We start from the raw sequence: 22,397 nt of genomic DNA, 5'->3' as shown, positions 1-22,397 counted from the left end.
AGGTCTCGTGCATATCACGAAATACATTAGACATCCGATAGCACTTCGCCAAGAAGTAGTACATGGTTTGTCAGAATTTAATGCTAAAATGTCTAATTTACTTTCAGGCGGACTGTTGACATTATTTTTGATTAGATGTATTAAATTTGTTTTTGCATAGGCACTTTGGTCTAAGCTGATTTTATTCTTTTCACGAGTAAATTTTATTCCCAGAAATAATCTCAATCTTAATTAATCAACCATCAAAAATTTATTTGTCAAATAATTTTTAAAAACTCATTATTTGTTGGCACAACTACAAGATCGTCAACATAAATTTTTAATGTATCACACCTATCTGTAATCAACAGGGGAATTTCTAAAACATTTTTGTATTAGAGCTCTTTTAAACCATACAAAGCTTAATTTAACCTACATACCTGACTAGGCTCACTCTTGATACCTTCACATACATTTCTTCATTTATGTGGTGTACCAATAAACAATTTTGATTTGCAAAAGCCATTATGAATCTAAAATTCGAAATCTTAGGCATACTAGAAACACAGGCTACTAACTTCATTTTTTCTGAATAAAAGTTAAGCCAAAAAAATTATTTTATTTTAAATTTTAATATGAGTAGAAGTTCTGACAAGGGTTCTGTCAGTTGTCGCACGACATCAATAAGTAATTAAAAAAAACTTTTCACAAAAAACGAGGTGATTTCTTGTTCAAAATAGAGGGTAGATGATTATAAAAATGTTTGGTCAAAAGTTAGCCATTAAAGAGATATCGGCCTACAAATTTTTACTTCAGATTTTCTGTTGTTTTATTAATATATACGTCACTTTCAGAAATGTTTATTATTAAATTATTTTAGAAATAATTGAAAGCTAAATTAGGAGATAAGCTAATGATCAATACTGGTACAACAAAAAATTATCACAGCGTCCGTCTGAGATTATTTCTCTGCAAGAGAAAAAAAATGCAAAACTTATTTACTTATAATTGTTTGCTAAAGTTATTCTGTGAATGTAATTAGGATGGACGATCATATACAAATAATGATGATGTACAAATAAAGTTTGTATTTGAATTTATACCGCATATACGGTGAAGCTATAAAATCTGCCCCCTCTAACTTTTGAACCGTGTGGTATATTTCTACTAAATTTGGGACGGTGTTGGTTTTTTTTTTATAGAATATCACGCTTTATTTTGAAGGCTTGTTTATCCCTAATTCAAATCTGGACTTTGAACACGACATAGTTTCATCTTTTAAGATAAACATTTGCATTTTATTTCTGCTTTTCTCAATTTTTATTTTTATTTACGTAGTTTTTATAATTACAAAGGTTAATTAGAAATTGGTAATTAATTTTAACTAGTTTTGTATTTTTTACTACTAACTACTACTAACCAAAATTATTTTAAAATAGAACTAAATTATTTGAAAACGAATTAATGGAATGTGTTCAAATTCGATGTTTTATGTTTAAATTAAGCATAAAAAGGTTTTCACTTGACCATTTATTCCTCTACTTATGGAAATGTCATTTTCGGTAAAAGAAATAGTGAATTGTCTCATATAATATCATCCCAAATTTCATCGCAATATGCTAAATGTTTCAAAAGTTACGGACGACATACTTTCTGCTAACCAAAACTAAATTTAACGAACAATTTAAGCAATGACTTGGAAAAAAATAATTGTCCAGATTTATTTAGAAAACTTTGTCTCTTGTATTTTTTTTTAATAAAACTACCGTACCGTAATAAAAATGCATGTCTAGAAAAACGAATTTAATTTTTGAAGACTTTGAGATAAAATATTATTGCCCTGTCGTTTTTAATATTAGTACTATATAATTTGATTTTGACTTAACGCTTATATCATAAACTGCGCTTATTTTGAACAAGGAAGCACCCTTTAGTTTTTTAATTGGTTTTGAGACACCCTGGGCGATACCAGGTGTTCGGAAAACACCTTACCTGTGCCCTTCTCCCTAATAATTTCCACATTAAAGAATAAACTTCTCCACAACCTTCCAATAGCAATGAAGCCGAAAGCAATCCCACACTTGGCCACTGTTGTCCTTCCCTACATTCAAAACATCACTGACCACATATCAAAAGTTCTAAAGAAATATAACGCCACAACCACTTGTCCAAAAATCTCTCAACATCTTCGATCCGTCAAAGACAACATTCCATTTGAGATGTCAGGAGTTTACAGCATTCCACGCAAATGCTTCAAAGCATACATTAGAGAGACTAGACGAAAAAATAAAACTAAAATTCATGCAATCAATTCTTTTACCAACGAAAAATCCGAGAGTCTATAGAAATCTATAAGCAACCTAACAATCTTAACCGCGACTCAGGTCTCCACCTGTTGCCACTGTGGGAAACAGTTATCTGAGGCGGTGTTTATGTCCCTCATTTAACTCCGCCTCCTCAAACAATATAAAAGCAGGTACAGAGTAAAATACGATCCAGTTTCAGTCAAGCTCTGAAGAAGCCAACATGGTAATTGGCGAAACGTTAGCTGGTTCAACTCAACAAAAACCGACGCAGGAGGAATCCACAAGTTTTATAAAAAGTATTACCGTAGTCTGTGGAAGTTTCTTTGAAAAATTTAATATTTTTTATATTTGGCAAAAGTGTTTTCTGTACCAATTGCAATGTGGAAACCACAGCTTGTGCACATTTGATGCGACACTGATCTGACCTACTGCGAAATTGTTTTGCGGAATTTAATGGCCCCTACGTACGTTGTTGATGTTTTTCATATTGGTCCTCTGAGATGCCAAAACTAACATATTAATGGGAACGCAATACGGAATGTGAAAGCGAATGGAAATATTACGTTTAATTTTGTTTTGCGGTACCTATACAAAAATTTAACATTATCAAACATTTCCTGAAATACAAATTTCGGTAGAAAGTCTTCGAACAACTCGAACTATATATAATAGCAATATTATTTACTTAGCATAGTGTCTTCTAATTATCAACTTTTTTGATATACGTAGTTTGAAGAATCGATTAAATTCAGCATTTTAGGGATCATACCATCCATTTTGTGGGTGGTATGCTTATCAATTCAGATCTCGTCAAGATATAAAAATTGGGCGATGTTCTTAAATCATGTCTACGCTATACATACTTGTTTTTTTATATGTATGTCAGGTTTTAAGATAATGGTTTAGAGCTAAGGGTACCACAGAAATCAACGAATATTTCTCAAACGAATTTTATTTCCAATAGGGAATCTACCGACGCTATGTCTCGGGAATGTCTTTTACTATATACTTGATCAAAGAGATGTGCCTTCTTTAAACTCAGCAGATTACCCATCGAGCTTACTCTTTTTATCAAAGGTTTAAAATGTTTCGCTAAGGGAGTAAAGCATATCGAAGTGGACTCACCGCTGCAAATTCCGTTTGTGCTCGTCGATCGCGAAGCTGACTTATCGTAAAACTGCATCATAGTTTGTTTAGTGTTTGTGTGCGATTTTTAAGTTTGTGCGCGGTGCCGATCTATTATGACTCGTTGAGGAGGTGCGCATACCTTTCCGCCAAGCTGTTTTACCCAAAGGGGGACGAGGTGGGCGATCCGAATGACGGCGGTGGCGACGGGGACGATTTTAACGACGAAGATGCGGCTGCCGTCATGGAAGAGTTCCTTAGCGGTAGTAGCTACGAGGCGACGGAAGGGGCGGCGGCTCCGGCCCTTTTGCCGAGCCCGTCGGATCCCATGGGTTTTGCGCCGCCGCCGGCTGCAACCGTCGCCGCCATACCGCTACTGGACCTGGATCAAGATATGGTCGGAATGAGCGAATCTTTGGATACGTCAAGGTGAGTGGGTGTGGAGTATCGAACGGGAAAGAATCCAATATTCACTGAAGTCAACAACAACGTGTGGCAAATAAAAAGGTTCTTACAAAAGTTTCTGAAGATTTCAAATTTATAAATTTGCTGATACAGGGTGCCGCAACATCAATTTTGTTATTTTAAATGAAACACTGTGTATATTGCGTCATTTTTGGAATTCCTTGGTAAAAATAAAGGTCACTTTCTTAAGCAAAGTTTAGGTTAAGTTGTTTGCAACGAAAATTTAACAACAGATTGAGGAGATGATGCACTAGATGCACAGATTCGCCTTAAATTAACAAAATATCAAGATTTTTAAATGGACTACCCTATATTTTTTCTCAGATATCAATTCTAGGACAAAAAATAAGGTAAGTTTGTAATTTGTCTTATATTTAAATTTTACTTACTTTGTGAGATAATCGAGGTTTAAGATAACACCCGTATAAATTCTAGTTGAATTTAAAGCTGCCCACATAAGGTCTTTTATTGGTGATATTAGGTATTTTTCAAATAGCAAAGACATGATACTAGTTCTTTTAAAGATATAATACCCCAGATATACGAATAAAACTTATTGCTAACAATACAGGGTGCTCATTAATACGTGAAAATTTTGAGAGAAATACACTCTATACCACACTTTTTAACAGATTTAATATTAATAAAACTTTAGAATTCATATTTGAAGAAACATTGATTGAAAATACCTAATAACAAAACTAAATAATTAAAGTTTATAGGCCTACTAAACAGGGTTGAAAAAATAAAAAAATAAAAATTCTATCTATAAAACATATTTTTGTAATTACTGTGGAATTTAAAAAAATATTTTTTAATATTAGTGTAATACACTATGTAAGGTATCGGCCAAAGTAATAAGTTGGTTAATCTTTGAAACGTTCACCTTCAATTTTTGCTTTTGAAAGCAACATTGCAAATTAATTCAATGATCATAGAATCTATTCAGTTCTATGACGCGGTCTAGAGTTCCCCTATCATAAGTCGACAATGCTTTGCTACATTTTTTAAAAGAGTCTTTACCTTGAATTTGCTTTGAATATGTATCTACAGTTTATTGGGGAAATAATGTCTCCGTTTAAGTTTACAGTGACCATTAAGACTCAATAATTATGGTTAATCATTATCGAACATTCATTATCTCGTTGTTTCGTTTCGCAATAACTTTGTTATTATTTTACTTACGAAACCGGCATTATTTATATTAATTATTTGGGCATTAAAAACACACTCGGCGGTTCATTAGCGAGTTCTTGGAATTTCTTAATTACGAAGTGTAAATTGTTCGTGTAGCGGTCGTTCCAACTTCGCCAGTGCCGCCGTCGATTACGGTCATTTTCCGCATATTTTTGGTTAGTTAATTGCGTTCCCTAAGAGGTACCAGAGTTCTACGCCTGTTCCACCTGTTCCAAACAAGAGTTACGCTATAGAAAATTATAGCATAGCACAAACAAGAACCCGAACCCGAAGGAATACAACAGCAAATGCTGAACAGATAACAATAGTATGAATAGCTTTTCAAAACATTCTTCATCATATTCCAAAGTGAAATAAACACAAATTCATTTATTCATTTCTTCTATTCAAACAAATACTGTTATTACTATGACTTCTTATCAACAGGTTCCCCCAGATGACACGGCCACAGGAGTCTCACGAATCAGATCACTTATCCTTAATAAATATTATAAATGATGTCGGTTAGCAGGAAACCAGAAACCTGTGAACGGAACCTGGTGTCTCAAAGGTCACGACCACGTTTTATAATAAAAATATATATATTATATCCCAATATAAACGACTCACCCTGTAGTTTCATGGTAACACTGACTATTATAAAAGCATCGTGACTAGTAACCTTCAAGGTAGCAAAAGCACTTCATGATACCGGTATTTGAGAACCAGCTGTTCACTTGGAGGTTATTGTTTAAAGATTTGTAATGTGCCATAGAATATGTATTTCTTATAGATATATTTATTAAAAGAATATCAAATTTGTTCAAGATAAAAGTACATGTTTATTATAAATCATATTTTGCATTGCATTATTTCGAATGTAGAAGAAGCTTTGATTTTTTACAATTATGTAAATTATTGGTTAGCCAAATTTGTTGCCCGTATAGTATAGTATAGTATATAAGTAGATGTTTTCACGTGTGTAACTTAAAATATTTCTTAAACTCATTTTTAGTGTGTTTTTGGTTTGTTGCTCTAGGAAAGCCGTAACGGGGATTTGGTAATTAACTTTTGGGACACAGGTCAATTAGGAAATATTTTCAAAAAGTTTCGCTGACCATTCACCAAACACCCTGTATAAGTTTAATATAATTCATTCCGTTATAAGTTTCTCTTATTTTGCCACAGAAAAACTTCTAAAAATCTAAATCTATTAAGCTGTTTCGGCAACACCGTGTCTTTATATTAAACAACAAGTGGCAATTTCGTCACGGGTCTATCAAGTTTATTATGCGTTTGTGACGTTCAATTTACCTATAACCGGAATACGATACTTAGCGACTCGGGGAATCCCAATAATAATATCGACTCCATTTGGTTCCCAGAACGATGCGACATCGACGTAACGCACAATATAAATCTCAGCAATGTTTAAAAGAAATATGTATGTGGAGAACAAAACAAACGAGTTGTTAAAGCCGCACTATCCGATTGTTCAGAAAATAAATGTAAATTCTGCATCTGCCTAGTAATTTCTGATTATCCTCAACCATATCTTGATCTTCTGCTAGGCTGACTTTTAAAAGAGAGTTGTTTTTCTGATACGTGGTTTTTTCCTTTAGACCTTGGTGATCCATTGAGAGCTTCAATCATGTGCTTCACTCATAAGACAAGTTCGATATAATTTTGTAGAGGACTGTTTTAATATGGTATTAATCTAGCTGTGAGATTGCTATATAAGATAAAATGTAAGACGAATATTCGGCTATTTATTAAAGAGAACACGCATATTGTTTCAAACTACACGGGAATAAGTACTTTGCTCGACTAAATATAATACATAATCAATAATCTGGTAAAAGCTTCTTGTGTATACGGTCCTAAATCTCACATTGACGCAAAACAAACGTCAGACAAGATAACGAACTGGTCGCTGCTGTTTTTTTTTCCTATCGCAGATGAATAAATTTTCCATTTTCCGCTTTTCTTCTCGTGTTTTAACAAATCCGGCGAACGGGTTTACAGCTTACAGCGACCCAGACGTATACTGCTGCGATAAGGATCGTGTCGGATCCTTTTGCTGTTTTCGTTTCGTATAGGGATTTAATTCGCGTTTCTTGTTCGGATTAAGAAGTTGACTAGATCTTGGGAGTAATGAATCGAGTTCGCTCGACTTTATCCCAGCCGTTTATATATAAGACATTAATCAAAAGGCCCAGAGACGTTTTAATAAGTATTTGATTAAGTTGTCTCTAAGTGTACGATGCTTTAAAAAAAAAAAATTGTTCAAAATCAATTAATTATTAGCACATTTGGGAATGGCGATTTTCAGTTTTTTTTTTTAATTTTGAACTTTTACAAAAAAATACACAATTTTTTTGGAATTCAATATTTTACACGACTTACGTTCCATTTCTTTTATTTCATCTATTTTTTTCCACCAGGTGGTTTTATATTTTTAAATAAAGTTTAATTGCTTACTTTGCGTACATATTACTTCCTCTGTTTTTGAACAAAAATTGAATGTAAACAGTTACCTACTGTCGAAATCACATCACATAATGCCAGCAAATTATTTTTGAGTAATGACTGTCGCTGCCGAATCCGCAACGGAGACTGTGGGTAAAAAGGCATGACAATTGACAGCGATACTGTTACTAAGCTTACTTCGAAATTTGTTCTTGTCAACTGACGTCTCATCTAACCTAAATTTTATTTTTGGAATTGAATCAAAACTTTAGAATGTATTTGTACACTGCATTTTTAACCCCTTTTCCCACCAAATCTCCAAAGTCTCTGAATTATATATGCGGAAATTGTAATGCGACTAAGTAGATTAATACAGCTCCTCAGTAGGCTCGATATAGACCAGAAAGACATCAGAGGCATTGAAAACCTATATTGGAATCAAACTACGCAAATTAAACTAGACACCAATATGTCGGATACCATACTGATTAGAAGGGGAGTGTGGCTGTCTCCGCTCCTGTTCAACTTATATTCGAAGGCGATTTTCAGGAGGCTTTGGAAGACGCGGAGATGGGAGTCAAAATTAATATCCGCAATGGTGACGATACGGTTTTAATTGCTGAAAACATAAATGACCGACAACAACTACTCAACAAGATAGGAGAACAGAGCAAATCAATAGGCCTGCATATCAACACCAAAAAAAAAAGTTTGTGATTATCTCTAGAAACCTAAATATGTTTGTATATTGGAAAACTCAAGTACAATCAATAAATTGGAAGCCTTCGAGATGTGGCTGTACCACAGAATCTTAAAGATACCTTGAACGGCTAAGCAGCGTGAACTGTTTGAATCAATTAAGAAGAGTAAAGCGGAAAATATCTGGGACATATAATGCGAATCACGAAATATGAATTTTTGCATCTGATGATCGAATGCAAATTTGAAGACCAGATACGAAAAAATGGCTTGGCTACGAAATATCAGACAATGGATAGGGCTACACGACGTACAGTCGTTAATAGAAGAAGAAGAAGAAGAAGAAATAAATCCGTGCAAACTGTACAAAACAAAAAAATAAAAGTTCTTTTTTCATGTTACACACTGATGATATATAGGGAGAGTTGTTTTAAGTTGAATATTGAACATTGATCCATGTAGAGATATATAAAGTTATAAAAAAAACAAAAATCTAACTCAAATCTTGTATTTGCTATAAAAAAAAGTATTCTAGCATATTTACACTTGTTATACTATAGCACAGTACAATATTTATAAAGCTAATGCTAGAACTAATAAGGGTCTCTATAGTCCAGTTTTCCGAGCTTCTTCGGAGTTGACTTGCGTGTACGGTGCAATAAACATTGTGATAAAGACTGGATTATTGCAGTCAGTTTCTATGTGCATAAACAACGGATATTCCTAAAGCACTTGTCACAGTTTCTGGTTACTTTGTGATTAATACCAATAGTATGATTCGGTTACTGATAGTGTTATTTATAGCAGCTTTATATTTTTTTGCATTTGCGAAGTAATTAGGTTTAGCATAGATTTAGAATGTCCTGAAAACAGTGCTAACTGTACTCTTGACAACGGGTTTTTTATAGCTGACGCCGTTTCTCGCATCCCAGCTTCCTCCGCTTGCGATCATTCCAGATCTCTATCCACCACTGTACAGTTTACTTCTTGCTTCCACGATTTTCTTGGTCTACCTCTTTTGCTGCCATTGGTGGAGATCCATTCAACAGTCGTTTTGGTCATCGTTGATCATTCATTCTTTCGACGTGGCCATACCATTTCAACCTTTTACTTTCTTTTTAGTTTCCAGGATTTGCTCGCTGACTTCAGTATTTCTCACCATGTCCCTTCTAGTTAGCTGGCACTGGTTATGGTTCAGACACAAAAATAATTTTAGTGTCGTATGGTTACCGTCCACATAAATGACAGATGGTAGAGGACAACCGTATATATAGTATAGTATTGTTTTCGGAATAGCTTTTTTATTTACTTTACTTCGGTAGTTTTTTAGACCCGCGTGCCAAATACTTGTCACAGGTGATTAGGAGGAAAAGGGAATAGTTCACCAGAATGTTTCGGTTAGTTGGTTAGTCATTAGAATTTTGCGCCCCTAGTGCTGCTGCCATAAGCATTCGTTAATTTAACGTCTTTTGTTTTCCTCATCGACCGCTGGGCCAGCGAAATGTGTAAAAAAGTGATTGGGAGAGTAATCGAAAAACGAAAATTGAAAAATTGTTTTCCCCCCGTCAAAAACACCACTCCAAAAGGACATTTTAATTAAAACCGAGTTCGTTTTTCGTTTATTGACCCGACATGTCGCCGGCTCGATTCAGGAACAATTATTATTTTTGTGCGGGGACAAGTTTTCGGCATGTTTCGACATTTATGTAGGTACTCGTACCCGCAGCAAAACAACCGGCGTCGTATTTACGTCATTTTTAGCGATAGTGTCAATAATCGAAAATTCCTGAAGGATGCCTTCATAAAGAAAAACTTTGGTATCATTTTTGTCCATCCAAAAGAAACAACAATAGGTAACTTCGATATTTTTTTTATTTTAAGTAAAAGCCATAGATTTTGTTCTTAAAAAAATGTTGAGAGCAAAATGTTTATATTTACTTCCGCTGAAAACATTTAAAAATCAAGGGTCGGCGCGAGGCTAGAAAACGAAACCTTTGCTCGAGATTAGGTCGCGTGACGTCAGCAGCCACAACACAAACATAATTTCGAAGCGATTTCTAACCTTGTTAGTGCCGATTTCGATTACATGGGTTATATTTAAAAACAAAACTTATCATAAAGCGGTCTAGGCGAGTCAACGCGTGGCAAAATATATAAAACTTTTTATAAATACTGACCTTTTCTTTACATTATTTATACACCATAATAAAACTGTTGCCAAATAATTTCTAAATATAACCGAGCCCGTAAAAAGTGAAAGCAATATTTATTTAATCAACTTACTGGGCCGGTGGTGTTGCGCGACGATACGGCCGCGTTACTGGTCCGTATGTGATGTTAAGTTGTAATTTTTATGGCATTATTCTTATATACGGGGTGTTTCAAAAATATGTCTAAAAATTTGTTGGGATCATATTTTGATATGACTTAAAGACGATTTTGTATATCTAGACGAGCACACCTGGTTATGATAGGCAATAAATATTTATATATCATTTTCAACGATTTTGCAAAACTGCACCGCCAAGAGTGAAATAATTTTTCACCCAAAAGTGAAGAACCAAGCTAAAAATAGTAAAATAATGCTAGTAGTACTAATAGTAGTAAACAATTCTGTTACTATTGTAATTTTGGGGTAATTCCAAGATATTTTAGAGTACTTCGGGGAATTTCTTCCAATGTATTCCAATGTATTTGAGATATGTCTTTGGATATATTTTTCCCAAAAGGGAATTTCAGTGTACTGATTTTGTTCAGCGATTCATCCATCAAACATCAGTTCCGAATAGTATAATTTAGGTGTCTCTGCTATTCATCAACGGCTACAACAACAATTCTATCTCGGAAAAAATAAACGGGACAAAAAATGGTCATTGAGTCTTAGGCACTTGACAAAACTAACCAAAACTACCAAACATTAACAGGAACATAAACCACTCTGTGTTTTTCAGTTGTGATTAGATCAAATAATTGGAGGCGATAGGTCGTAGATCTCAAAGGTATTTTTTTTACTCTTGCGATACGCACTACATTCTTTCATGGCGTTAACAGAAAGGACCTCGTTATGCTAAAGTTTTAGTGTTATAGCATATTAGGTCCATATATTCCTAGGGTTAAGTAATGCCTAATGTTTATTTACCAGTTTTTCCCTGTTTTTCTCAAACAAAACATTCATTCACGTATAATCTAACCAAAACTTACAGACACTAAAATTCTCGAAAAATTACGACAAAAATTCTCGTGAACTCATTGGTTTTGTATTGTGGTCATCAAAACAAATGAGATATTTGGGAGTATACAATCTAGAACCCCATCATTAATTAATTGTTTAGTTGATAGTGCGAATGATCACAAATTTTCATAATTTTCAACATTTTTTGGACACCTATTTTTTCGTCGATGACGAAACACTTATTTCACCTACTACAAGGCGGAACATACGGGAGTCTGATTATCATAAAATTAGGTCATTTTTATTAAATGTGTAGGATTTATTTGCGCATTTAACAGACCCGGTACAGACTTCGTAAGTAAGCACTATGGGTAAATATTACACGCGTTAAGAAAATACACGTTACCTTAAGAATGGTAAACCTGATTCGTTTTTAAGTGCTTATTTCAAGCATATTAGACAATTTGTTTCAAGTACTTTTTGAGCAGCAGGTGTTAGACTGTCTTCGGGAATATGTATTTCTTGATTTATTTCAACGTGAGATCTGCCATGATTATTAATAACATCGCTTAAAAACAAATCGTTGTCTCATGGTCCTCATCTATGGTCCTGAAGTACGGTCCTCAACTATGGATCTGTAAATCCTTTGCTCCGTCAAGATATTAATCTATAAGACAATTTATATTTCCATTTTTATTAATTTCATAAGCCTGAAATGAGTGTAGTTGAATGATTTATAGGTATTTACGTTACGTATGATATTATTTTAATAACAACATTATTTTAAGGGTTTATGGGTTATTTTGTTTCCTGCACTCTATTGGGTAGGTACTATTGTTTTGCTTCATGCGTGCATATTCAGCAATAATAAATCTTTCTGCTTATAGATAGTTAGAGTGCGAATTACGACAATGTCCGTTTATATATTAGTTAAATGTTAAAGCAATTACCGCAAATTGTTTTGCTGGTTTGTTTCAAGTAAAACACACGTGGTTTATTTATCGAACCAGTTATTGATCATCATTAACCTAAAAACGGACCTGGACAGCGCTTTACGGTTGCTTTAAAAAACGAGACGAGGTTAATACGATTTAAAAATATTTTTGGGACATAAAAAATAACAGATGCAAGTAGTGCCGATTGATATACGAGGCGTTCGAAAACAAGTGCGAAAAGCAAGGGGTTGATTTCTTGTTCAAAATACCGGGAAAAAATAAACTATTTATTGTTTATCTTATACACAAAGGTAGTACAAAAATATTTCTAACCTGTCAAAAACCATTTGTTCTGTCAGTGGTTTTTGATGATATGAGAAATGTCTGTTTTCATATATATTCTATACTTTGAAATTTTTTTTTTTTTTGCGGACCGTTGCAATTTCAATAAGTTCCGTAAAGGGACCAAGGTCGATACGTGCACCAAATTTGAAGTCGATAGCTTTAATTTTTGCGACACTTACAAATTAAAACAAATCGCAAAAAAAAAGATGAACGCCAACGCCCGATCTTGGTCATTGCTTATAGTATTGATTATGTATGTCGTGGGATGTTTACAAATTTCAACTCCCTTGCTCAAACCGTTCGGAAGGGCATCTCATATTTTAAAAAACATCAGACCCAACCACCTCACGAGTTCAGCGATCGCGAAGAACATTCTAGTTTATTTGTACGAAAAACTTTTATTCTCAGAGCCGAATTGAATCGTTTTTGTAGCTCGTAGTAATCTGCTTCATCCACGGCTGGTTCTAAATTATCTAAAAATGGCCATTTTATTACCAATTTTTATAGAGCGTGGACAGAGAACAGAGGATAGAGAACGGAGAACAGACAAAAATAGAACCGTTTTTTTTTTTCGACGCTGTTTCGTTGCCAAACGCGTATAATTCGATTTCATTGATTTATTGAAAGTAACAAGATTGCTTTCGAAAAATCCTCGGTGGGCGGGTTCGTAGCGTGTAGCACGGACCAGATTTTCATTTCAAAAAGAAGCCAATTCGGAGTTTTTGTCCTTTCGGGACGCATTGTAACAAGTAACAAGATTTTTAAAAAAATAATTGTTGTAATTAATTCAACTAAAACAAACCAGATCATACATACATTGCATTAAGGGACATTTACGAAGGGCCCACGCAATTCGAAAATAAAAATAACCGATCGTTGTCTGAATATACATACGGCAAATAAGTGCAACATTCTTTAACCTTTGATTTATGGTTCGTATTGCGCCATTTTCGTAGTGTCTGATATTTCGTCTTAAATGGCGTTCTAGTTTTCGCACAAAAACAACTCCATTACGAGCCATTCCGGGGAAACAACTGAGAAACACAATCGGCAGCTTGTCCGCAGTAAATAATGCGGGCTTCCAAAATCTCACGCGCGTTACGTCATTGTTGGGCTAAAATTACGGGTCGCAAATTGCCGGTGTACCGATAACGAAAGTTATTAACATAGTAACAAATAGTAACAAAAACACTTCTCTCGGAACCAAAGCGAGTGATAAGTGAATTGTCATAAAAGTTCACTTTTCTTGGTCGATTTCGTTTAAGTTTTTGTTAAAATCAATTTTTCATCAAAGGTGGATAATAATTTCGTAAACCTTGACCGCATTACCGAAGTTAAGGACAATAATAATAATACTAATCATAATAATAATAATTAATAATGATGGGACACCAAGGCCCCCACCAAAGCAGACGAACAATATTATTGACTAGTTGGTTTAGAAATAATATACTTACTTAAGATATCGCCTGGCATGACGCTGGACTTCACAACTTCAGTCTAGTTTTAGCGAAATTTCAACAAAATCAGGCAAAAAATATTTGAAATATTGTTTTTTTTTATTTAATTTTTTTTATGACGATTCTCCAGCCAAGCTTGGCGCATTATTTTTGAAACATCTTGTATATCTATCAAGTGGAAGGGGTAAAGTTCTAGCCGATCAGCTGTCGCTTCCAACCTATGTCATCAAATTTGTATTTTGTGTAATCGTTCGAATGGATCATAATATCAAACAGCACAGAAAACATTCAACATCTATCACAATCAACAACCCTCAAAAAGAGTTTTTTTTTCTAGTTTTTAGAGGGAGCTTCGTATAAGTTATGCGTTTTTTTTTGCAATTTTCTTACATAGGTACCATCGTATTTAAAAAATATTTTAATAGCTATTGTATGAAACCAAATCATAAACATTTGAAAAATATTTTGAAATACACGGTGTATTATAGAATCGCGTTTTGCCAACTTATTTGGCCAAAACAGAAAATTAAAAAAAAAGTTCTTTTAATATTTTTCTTTATCATTCAATCTTCTTCTAAGAGTTTTGTAAAGTACAGGTTTTCCAGTCTTGGCAACTTGACGAAATTGTATTTAACTTTTATCTGATATTTTAGATGAAACATTCTATATCTAGCTACTTGATCTGTATGCCTTTTGAATGAATTTTTTTCTGTAATTTTTTTATAAATCATTTACAAAAATACATCAATATGAACTAAAAGAATTAATAAGATTTAATACCTTGTTTGCTTAAAAATTCATTTTTGTTATTATTAAGTAACAAAATGAGTGGTTTTTATTTTGCTATAAGCTATATAACGAATAAAAAGGTAAAAGGTAAAAAAAGGTAAAGCAAATTTCGATTTATGTTCTTGAGAGAACTTTTGAACTGTGTGTTCAAAAAGATATTAATGGGATTAATAACCAACTAATTATTTCGTCGTATTTTTTAAGTTTGTGGTTTAAGTTAAGGAAGTAAAGACAAGAAACTAATCAAATTTCCATAAAATGTAGAGAGGATTGTACTAAACAAAAATCACTTTTTTGAAAAGTCCAAAAATCATTAGCTTACCTACAACGTTATAAACGTCTTTTTAAAAATAGATTACAAACATTTGGAAAATAAAATTTCCGTAATAGTGCGTGTTCTTAAGCAGCAAGAAAGAAAAAGGTGCAGCGCTCTGGTGCAGAGGCGCCTTCCGGGCGGGCTCCGGAGTGCAATTTATCCGGAATTCCGTCGGACGACGTTCGCTCGTTTGATTATAAATGCACACAAACGCACACGCTCGTACAAAACCGAAAACGACTGCTGATGGCACGTTTCTGCGTTTTTAATTAGTGGCAGCCTTGACGAGCTGTAATGCAGGAGCGTGGCAAATTGTTCCGTAAAAATTGCAAACCATATTGATATACTTATACCAAAAACAGTTCAAAATATATTATTATGTTACGAAAAAATACTTGCATTTGAAACAATGTTAACTTTATTGGCAACAACATTGTTCGTTTCCACGTAAAAAAGTATTTTAACCGATAATGGTTGGTTTTATTCGATATTTTAAGTAGCTATAGCGCCTAGTTATAAATTCGTCCATCATAGTTTAAAATAATAATAATAACAATAGGTAGGATGGGTCAAAAAGTAGTTGCCGATATCAAGTTCCTTTTTGTACATGGAACACCATTTCTTGTGGCCTTAATTTATACCCTACATTATCAAATTTTGTGGTTTTTCCTTATACAATTTTGATTTTGAAAAAATCCAGTGGAGTAATATCTAGACATATTGCAATCGATTGTGTTCGCTGAAAGGACTATGGTTATTTATTAAGCACTATCTAAACTATTTATTGGACTGCCCTTGTGCATCACTTTTTCATCAGTCCAACCCCAAAAACCTCCAGATCTAGATCGACCGGTTCAATCCAGGGTTTTATTAAGAATTTCTGGGCTGCAATGTGATGTTTCAGTGTGCGAAGACTCTTGCAGCCAAGAAGAGAGACTCAAAATGTAAGATATGGTCATAGGGTCAAAGATTTTGGCATTGTAACGTTCCCATTCGTCCATGATCGTTGTTCAGCCCTTGAGGATGCCTTAACAATTTTAGAATTACAAGATAGCTCAAGTATCGACTATGGTGTACTTTAAAAAATGAAGAAGGGTTGCCACCGAACCAACAGGACAAAAAGAAAAAACCCGAACTTGTCGATTTGTTGAGTTGGTAAACAGTTTTTTTGTTTTAGAAAAAGTAATTTTTGCGAATATAAACAGTGTTTAGTGCAAAATGAAAACAGATTAATTGAATAAGTTCGTACTTGAAAAAGTGTGAGGTAGCATTTCTAACCAAAAAAGATTAATTCAACGCAACATATTTTCCGTTTTCGTGTTTAAAATTCTTAAGAAGTTTTAAAAACTCGAAGAAGTCGTAGACTTGTAGATTTAGAAGGCTTGTATCCTTGTCACACTGTATCGCGTGTTTATTACCCAAGCGCAACAAAAAATACATTACGTAATTCTCTGTTCTGTAACGGGGCGAATGGCGAGGTATTAAAATCCAAAACGTATCTGATTTGATCATAATGAAAATAGCAAAAAGTTCCGTTTTTGTCTGTTGCTAATAACGATTCAATCGAGTCGTTCTAGTGTCAATTCATTTCATCGCGGAATCACGACCGCTTCGTTCGATGTTCCCAGTAAAAAAATATCGAAAAATGTTTTCAGTTGTTACAACAAATTAATTGCGCATTTCCCCGAATATTAAATGAAATTAATCCTGTTGTTATATATTCATTCAAAAACCTCTTCAGCAATATAAATTTATCGTTTTTATATTAGACTCGAAAATTCTCGTACAAATTAATTTAAAAGCAAATTTTTTATATTTACGTAAAAAATGAAAAAAATATTCAATATTATATAAACTATGAACTTTGTGTGCCAGTTTATTCTGGCCTGTTTAATAAATAGTTTATACTTCGATTTCAGAAGATCGAACTGCGAAATTAAATTTTATTTAAATTTAAATTTCAATTTTTGGCAACGAATTAAATGACAAACAGCTATTATATTTGAAATTTACCATATCATATTGCAAGTTGAAACAGTCTTTGGATAACACTGACACTCACTTCCGCAAAGCGTTTAAACATATAGATTATCACTGACTGATTGAAAAAAGCATCTCAAAAATTTGGTTTCTCCGGTTCGCTGATTAGTAGATTTAAGATTAGTTTTTACGTCCCTTTTTCTGTTGGAAATAAAATGCTATTATTATTATTATTATAATTTCGGGTACTTACGAAAAATTGAATTTTGATCAAAATTTATCCATTACCTTGCATTAGTAGCACATCTAATTAAATGACACAAAATTAATATAATAATTTAAGCAATTGTTCGTTATTCTGTAATATAGCAACAATTGTCTATCTAACATGCATCGAGAATTAGATATTACGTTAATTGCTTTATTACATTATAGCTATGTCTCAACTCTCAACCCAGGGATTCTAAACGAAAAGACGACTGCGGAATTTAGCTCCCATCGTGCCCCCCAGGTGTGCCGTACCTAAATTACCTAAGCGTTCTGTATACATGTTGCTCGCGTGATCAGCCCCCGAGGCCTCTTACGCACACAATATCCGAGGGAATTGTGCGAAACGCCATCATTGGGGGGCAGTGGGACAACACGCGGGGCCCCAGTGGGGGGACGCTCGGTACGTATACATACAAACGCGGGGGCATCGGCCATTCGAAGGCCAAGGTTCCCCGGGCATCAGTCGTAAACACTACGAGCGATTGGGATTTGAGAATTTTTTATTGTAACGACAATCGCAATCAAACGGAATTTGCGTTGAAAGGAGAGTATCATTTTCGACATTTCACTGGTGATAAACAACCGTAAGGAATTGGTCAAAGATTTTTTAAATTGTTGTTATACTGGGTGTCGCATTAAAGCTATCGAGGTGCGTGCTGTATTAGTGAAACGGGCAAATTTGGCAAAAAGGCGATTAAGCATACCGTTCAAATAAAATTCTGCAAATTATTTTTGAGTGTCTGAAAAGGCCACCGGGGGGCGTAATGGGATTGTCGTTTTGTTTTTTAATATCCGGTTTCTGTTCATTGTAACAATTTTAATGGTTTTTGCCTTATTTCGGAGGAACTAAAGCGTGGTTAGCTTGGTGTGTAAACGTTTTCGGAAATAGAGCATTTTGACAAACTTACAATCACTAAAAAGGACTTTTTCTCAACAGATTGAGTTTAATGACATAATTGCAAAAAAAAGAACAAAAACAAATACAACGATATAATTTTTTTTAAGTCATTATAAAGTGAAAGTAGTGCCTAATAACACGATGAAAAAGTTGAATTTCGAGGAGAGCATTTTCCGAAAGGCACAAAATTACACTGTGGCTGACATTATTATTACGTTTTGACTTATTAAACTGTTTAGTATTGTCACTTATTTTTTAAATAAATATTAGATTATTAGATAAATATTAGATTTTCTTAATCACTGAGTTATTTAAGTAGTAGAATTAGAATAATCAGTATTTTTGGGACACTTCACAAATAATAATTTGGGAGACATGATAGAAATAGATATAATAATTATATAAAAGAATAAAGAACGAAATAAATGTGTATAAAACAATAAAAATTTTCTACTCGTATTTGTTTTTGATCTTGGTTAATTGTATTTGTAAAAGAATAAAAAAGAATGGCAATCGACAAACTAATAAGCTAATAAGAGTTTAAATACGGCTGACAACAGACGATACTCACAATAAGGATGATTCTCCGTAATAATAATGAATCATTAACTAGATCATATATCACGCAGAAAGCAACTAAATTTTTTTATGTATCATTGGAAGAAAAAATGAAAAAAACAATTAATGCATTTTTTCTTTTGTTGTGGCTTATTTTATATGTGAAAATAATGAACTTTGTCCAATTCTATAAACAATCTACCAGATTATATCGGTTATGTTAATAAAACACCCATTTAGGCTTTCAGTATCTTTTGTTTTATTAAGAGGATTCGGAATTCTTATGGTGCATATCATCTCGTCTAAAGTTCCTTAAAACAAAGTCTACTTACATTCAATTGATTTTCCGATATTTCTTTGTATAACTTAATTCTAAAATTAATTCGAATAAGTGTCAATTTAAGAATTGTTGATAAGTGGCCCAAAAAACTATTATTCAGTTGTAGAGATAATTAATATGACATTAAGCAAAACTAATTTTAAAAGCATGCCCCGGACGTTTCATAACGAGAAAAAGTTTTTATTAGGTTTTATATAAATTTTGATCGTTTTGATTTATTATTTTGTTACTTCGCCCGCAGTGTATTTGCATAAATGAAAATGTTCTTTACACACTGGACCATTTTATTTTCGAAATCGCAAGTAATGTAGCGTTCATGGTTGGGACACAGAACTACCGACCCGCCTTTATTTTTATTTGCAAATTCGCGGTGTTTGGAAATAAACCAACGAGACGGTATAATATCGAAAACACACTTTGGCGAATGACTTTAAAGTAAATATTCGCGTTTTTTTTAAAATACATTTTCCCGGGAACGAGTGTCGCAATCAAAAGTAAACACGCATACACGGCCCACACCTCCTCCGTATATCTTTTTTAAATGGGCGGGCTCGTTTGATGTGACGGCCGCGTCACAAGAAGAAAAAAATAAATTGGCCATTATAACGCTTTTGCGGAATCGGTTTGATGATAAATCCCCCAAGTTTTCCGCAGTTTAAAATATTGTTGGAGGATTGTTGTTTAAAGTTTTTCTGATGTCCCCAGGATGCGGCTACAGAAGGAATTTCCATAAGGCGTCAGGATTCAGATGCAATAAATAAATAAATTTATAAAAACCGTCAACCCAGGAGTTCTACGAGAAAACGAAAAAACTAGAAACTAAAAACCTAGAAAGGAAAAAAAAGTGAGATTACTCTTGCCCATACGTTGACGTGTGTGGACAACCAACATTAATTAAATAGGATACAGCAGGTTGTATCTGGATATATGTTTTTGTATGTTTTTTTTGTACTGGTGCTTCAGTCATAATGCCTACCTTCTTCCCAAAAATCATCTTTTTGTAGCCTTAACTTTATTTATATTCTAGGTAAAAATAAATATTGACATGCGGTTTTCATTGGGTTGTTGTTTTACGTACCTCCTTTTTCAGAAAATAATATGTTTTGCTATTATGCTAAATGGCAAGGTAAGAAGCCATCTTGCTCATGATTGACAGCCTAGAAGAATGCGTTGAACCTTTTTGGAGTTATCGACATTTATTTCCAAAAATGTTCAACCTCAACTACTTTCCTCCATTCAGAGAATTAATAATATAAATGTTTCATTATTTTATATTAATTATTCCTTGACAGATACTACTTAATAATTTTTTTGTAAAATTTCTCGAACTGTCCGCTTTTCTAATATTGTACGTCGTTTTCCTTACTGGGACACCCAGTATAATAAAAATTTAAACGATCTTGTTTGATCTTTTTGTTTATCGCCAGTTTATGGACATTTTTTTTAAAACGCTTTATGCTTTAAATTGCTCTTAAGTAAAAGGAATTTGCGTTTCCGCAAAATTCAAGTCCTTCAGTTTGCTATTTATTAAACGTGTTCCCTTGTGCATGCTTCATCAAAATCATGAATAGGATGGATATTCTCTTCTTAAAGCAGATGAAGCGAACACTTTTTCGATTCACGTATTTTGTAGCAATTTTACTGGTTTCCTTAGATATTTTTTCCACTTGATAAATTCAGTGGTCTTCCCAATTCCAGTCTCCAGTTAAACTGGGGTCATCATGTCCAAGGAATTAGTATATATTGAATACTTGTCCGTTTATTGCGTACTTGCTTACTGTATAAGATGTTTTACCCTCGTTGTACATTTATTTTCTTTTTTTATTGGTCGGTTTAAAACCAAATGGTTCTGCCACCAGTTATATACGCATTCTGTGTGTTGCCGCTGATTTAAATCAGCTGCGCGGCGAAGCCAAGCCAAAGAACGTTTTTTGAGCTTTGTTTTTTTGAATGTAAAATTACAATTAATTAGAAAAATATTCAGTTCATTGAACGTCAGTGAGCTCGACAAAACAGCAAACTGTCGTAAAGTCGTAAAAATATTAATTAAGACCCTTTTAAAGTGAATACAGTCCAAACATATCCCGCTATTCAAGGAAACCGTTGAAGGAAAGAAAAACGTCCTGTTTCTCGTACAAACAATATTTTTTCCGTGTTTTTTGGAGTGTGTTTCGAATTAATCAGCTCCGAAGGAAACATAGAACGAAACAGTCGAAATTCAATAAAAGATAAAATATACAGCATTTCGTCTCGCTTCAAGCCACGAAAAACAATTTCCTTGGGGGATTCACGTGATCGATCCGATGGCACATTAAACAAGTTTGATGCTTTGTAATTATATTAATTTAACAAACTACATGAAGACTAAGACTGGATAGATGTTTTAGAAACCCTATAAATTTTTAGCAAACGATGTTAACGTTTCCCCACCGTTCCACAAATCAAAAGATTTTTCTGTGCTGTCCCGACATTGAAACAGGAACTTTTTCCATTTATGTCTCGTTATCAATTTCAGCACATTGCGCAATAATGCGCAGGTTTGCTCGAACTTTTTGAATACGAAACTTGTTGGTGCATATTTCATATTACATATTCACATGTGTCATATTTGTCTGTTTTCAAGATCTTTGCTTTTTTTTAACAACGAACGACACGGATAGGATTAGCGCGTAGATTTTCAACTGGCCTTGGTCTGGGAACGAATCGTTTTTAACGATTATTTTTCTGGATTGAGTCATCGAACTTTATGGTGAATCGATTGACCTTTGTGGTAATTCTATGCTATATATGTATTTATAGCGTATACGTTTCCATTCGTCTGTTTATATTTCTAAGGAGGCTTTGGACAAATCATTTAAATGAGTTGCGTCGACTATTGTTTTCCTTCAGTCGGTTATATTTCTGCTCCTATGTTAAATGAAAGATCAAATAAATTTCTATGTAATTTTATACTAGGATCGATTGATATTGTGCTCTACTTTACTTAAAAGTCTTGATCAAGGTAACCGAATGTATAACTATATGTAGGGATATTATGCAGCTAGTTTGATAAACAACACGGCAGTCACGAGTTTGTTTTGGTATCAACTGAGCGAGTGCTTATTAAACTTTCTTA

The 22,397-nt window shown here is 33.8% G+C and overlaps 1 protein-coding gene across 6 annotated transcripts in view; it reads left to right on the top strand.

Annotated features, from left to right (window-relative positions):
- Positions 1-22,397, top strand: part of LOC132696590 (nuclear receptor coactivator 3-like) — a 292,746-nt gene that overhangs the window by 36,494 nt on the left and 233,855 nt on the right. For 2 of the 6 annotated variants that reach the window (XM_060661508.1, XM_060661505.1), the window contains exon 1: positions 3,525-3,839. The exons of 2 other annotated variants lie outside the window; for them this stretch is intronic. In XM_060661508.1, the coding sequence (XP_060517491.1) occupies positions 3,655-3,839 (185 nt within the window). In that variant the 5' untranslated portion in view covers positions 3,525-3,654. Of the gene's footprint in view, positions 1-3,516; positions 3,840-22,397 lie in introns of those variants that run through there. 2 more of the 6 variants (XM_060661504.1, XM_060661511.1) reach the window with 2 other exon arrangements.

Source organism: Cylas formicarius, unplaced genomic scaffold, assembly GCF_029955315.1.
Source record: "Cylas formicarius isolate icCylForm1 unplaced genomic scaffold, icCylForm1.1 PGA_scaffold_1__22_contigs__length_36826433, whole genome shotgun sequence".
NCBI classification, from domain to species: domain Eukaryota; kingdom Metazoa; phylum Arthropoda; class Insecta; order Coleoptera; family Brentidae; genus Cylas; species Cylas formicarius.
This window is presented reverse-complemented; position numbering and strand designations above follow the sequence as displayed.